Source organism: Kryptolebias marmoratus, linkage group LG3, assembly GCF_001649575.2.
Source record: "Kryptolebias marmoratus isolate JLee-2015 linkage group LG3, ASM164957v2, whole genome shotgun sequence".
NCBI lineage: Eukaryota > Metazoa > Chordata > Actinopteri > Cyprinodontiformes > Rivulidae > Kryptolebias > Kryptolebias marmoratus.
The window spans coordinates 8,530,621-8,533,709 of record NC_051432.1 but is presented as its reverse complement, the minus strand read 5'-3'; the positions used below and the strand labels follow the sequence as shown (position 1 = coordinate 8,533,709).

At 44.4% G+C, this 3,089-nt stretch overlaps 1 protein-coding gene across 2 annotated transcripts in view; it reads left to right on the top strand.

Annotated features, from left to right (window-relative positions):
• Positions 1-310: 310 nt before the first annotated feature.
• The window catches only part of pax5 (paired box 5), a 76,625-nt gene continuing 73,846 nt past the window's right edge, over positions 311-3,089 (top strand). For both annotated transcript variants that reach the window (XM_025003709.2, XM_017421767.3), the window contains exon 1: positions 311-952. In XM_025003709.2, coding sequence (XP_024859477.1) covers positions 907-952 — 46 coding nt within the window. In that variant the 5' untranslated portion in view covers positions 311-906. The remainder of the gene's footprint in view (positions 953-3,089) is intronic.

The window sequence follows — 3,089 nt, the reverse complement described above, 5'->3', positions numbered from 1 at the left end:
GCGTAACAGGTGTGTTCTGGCAGAAGGGGAGCAGAAGTCTGAAGAAATCCTCACAAACGCTTCTCTCTCTCTCTCTCTCGCTCTCGCGCTCTCTCTCTCTCTTTAAAGCTGAGTGCAGCTTGAACCTAATTTCACTTTAGGACCAAGTTTGCTTTTATTTGTAAGTTGTGTAAAGAGAACAAACCCCGCGCGCTGGTTTTACGCATGTCACTCAGTGCTCCCCACTGACCTCCAAGAGCTGCTACACCGGGAGGAAATGAATCTGACATGAAAGGGGGTGATGGTGGAGGGAGACAGAGAGGTGGGGGAGGGGGAGGGAAAGTTTAGTAAAGTGGAACTTGGTAACAGATGCGAGTGAGGAGGGGGCGCGGCCCTGCTGGGAAGGGTGGAGGATGCGTCCGTGTTCGCGCGCGTCGGAGCGCGTGTTTGGTATGCGCGCACGCGGGTCGCCTGTGTGTGTTGGAGCTCGAGCAGGGGTGGTGTGTGTGGGTGGGTGCGTGTGTGCGTGGGGCAGGACATGAGCGCACATTGAGAGAGCGGCTCTTTTTTTTTCTTCCTTTTTTTTTTTTACTCGGCGCGATCATTTCACGCTTCCCCCCGAAGCCTTTTTTCCACCTAAAGCGTTTAGTTGCAGCTGACTGAGCACTTGGTGGGAGTGCAAAAGGGAGCGGAAGGGTCGAATTATTTCAACCTACAAGTCGCCCCAAAAGTACTGTAGGACGAAAGGAGGAGGAGGGGAAAAAGGAGGGAGAGGAGAGAGGAGTGCCAGAGAGAGAGAGAGAGAGAGAGAGAGAGAGAGAGAGCGAGAGAGAGAGGAAGAAAGGGAAAGACTGGAAAAAAGTTTTTGTTCTTTTTTTTCTTTTTTTCCCCCTCCATCCCCTTCCCCCCCTCTTCTAACCGGGTAACATGGATCAGGGGCCCAAGAGTCCAGCGCTACGGCTGGGGAGAGCAGGTAAGGTGGCGCCGTCTTCTTATTTTCACTTTAATGAGAACTTTCAACATCTCAAACGCGTGTCTGCTCAGTCCCATCTTTTGTCTCTTTCTTGTTTTTTCTGAAACTCATGGGCACGAAGCTTTTGGAGATGAATCTTGCGCTTTTCGCTGGAGCTTATTCTCTTTTGAAGTAACCCTCACATGGAAAGTTTTAGAAAACGCTGCAGAAGTTTTAGAACCTGTTGCTCAAATGGTTATGGTGCTTTATTTGGTGTTTTGTGGTAAAGAGTAAACCTTTTACAGGCAGGGTGATCCTCGTCGTCTTTGGGAAGTTGATTTTCTGCTAAATAATTTTATCATAAAGGTTAAAAATAATTAAAATTCAAGGTGTCACAGATTTGGGTTTGGATTGTTGCCCTTCTGAGAACAGAACTTGAGATGTTTGTCACTACTTTGTGTAAACTATGGTAAAGTTGGTTTGCTGGTAGTGAAACAAAAGTGGTTGTAGTTGCGGGGTCTGAACCTCAGGTCTGCTCCACGTGGACCTTATATTAAAAATATCAATGTTTTTTTTATAATGATGATTCTGACTGTGTGTATGTGCGTGTCTGTGCCAATGTGTGTTTTGATAACAGAAGGCCATTTTAGTCTCTTTTCCAGCAGTTTCTTAGTTTGTGAGCTGGATGTTTCTGGTGGTTACAGTTGAAAACAGTGACTTAAATCAACAGGTTAATCGACTGTAGGCCTACAGTCATAAAAACAGCGGGGTCTGGCACAGCAATGAATCAAGCCATCGACCTTGTTATGGCACCCAATGGCTGTCACATCATTTCATATTGCTGCCTGCTGCGTCTGCATTGATAAAACGTCGTTTGTCATTAAGGAGCTGGGAGCAGATCAGCCTCTTTAAACTGAGCTTTGTGAACAGTTTTTTTTTTGCCCCCTTCAGAAAAAAAGAATGTCTTAATGATCTTCTTATATTTGTTTAGACAACTAAAAGCACATTTTGAGACAAATGTTTGAGGCAGAGCGTTTTGACATGAGAACAGATTTGGTTTTAGAAATGAGTGAAGTGAACTGGAATGATGCGTCTTCAAACGTTTCCAAAGGTGTTTGATGCAGATGCTGATTCTTTTTTTTTCTTTTTCTTTTTTTGTTAAAATGAACACTTAACTCTTGATAAACGCTGAAAGCTGTGAGATTTTTCTTTTATTCTTCTTTCTGGCGTTTGGATAATGACCTTTCTGACCGCAGAGGAAATCAGAATTTAAAGGAGGCCCTCCTCTGATGGTCTGAGGAGTCCTGAGGGCCCAGGGCCTACACACACCTTCAGCCTCTCCATTTCCTCTCACTTTAATACGTGCACGGGGTACAAAGGAAAATCGGTGAGAGGAGAGAGCGTGGACACCACCTCCCACCCTACCTCCCCCTCTCCTACCTCCCATCCTGCAAGACGGCTGTGCGTAAAGGCGCGCACATCCGTTTATTCCATTTTATAGGACTGTTTTGTTAAATCACTGTAGATTAATTCCAACCAATAAAACTTTTAGACCGCAGTCGAATGGCTTTTCTCTTTTTCAGATAGATTTATAAAATCTAAAACCTAAAAATATTGGATCCTCTCATTCTGTTTTGTCTTCTCGTCTTTGCGGGTCAACCGACGTGACATTCGTGCTGACTTGTCGGGCTTCACTCAACATATATATTATATACTCCATGTTTTCACACATAGGCCTTTTGATGTTCTGCTCCTAAAGGGAGTTGCAACAACAACAACAAAGAGGAGTCAGCTCTTCAAAACCAAATGTGGCGTCTTGCGTCATGTCTGTGCGCAATGCAAGGGAGAAGACAGAGAGGGAAAAATGGTTTGAAGAGATGGAGATGATGATGGCTCTGCCCTTCCTTTGCCGTGACCTCAAATGCTGCAACCCCTGGGATGTGTGATGATACTAGGACCCCTCCACTCAGCCTGACAGGTGACAGACGGGCTCTAAACACGAGCCAAATGGTGACAAATGCGTTCACGTGAGGAGGCCCGTGGCTCGCTTTCCACTCCATGTACAGTATCTTATTTATTAGTTATAACTTTTTGTAAAAAAAAAAATAAATAAATAAAATAAAATAATATATATATATATATATATATATATATATAT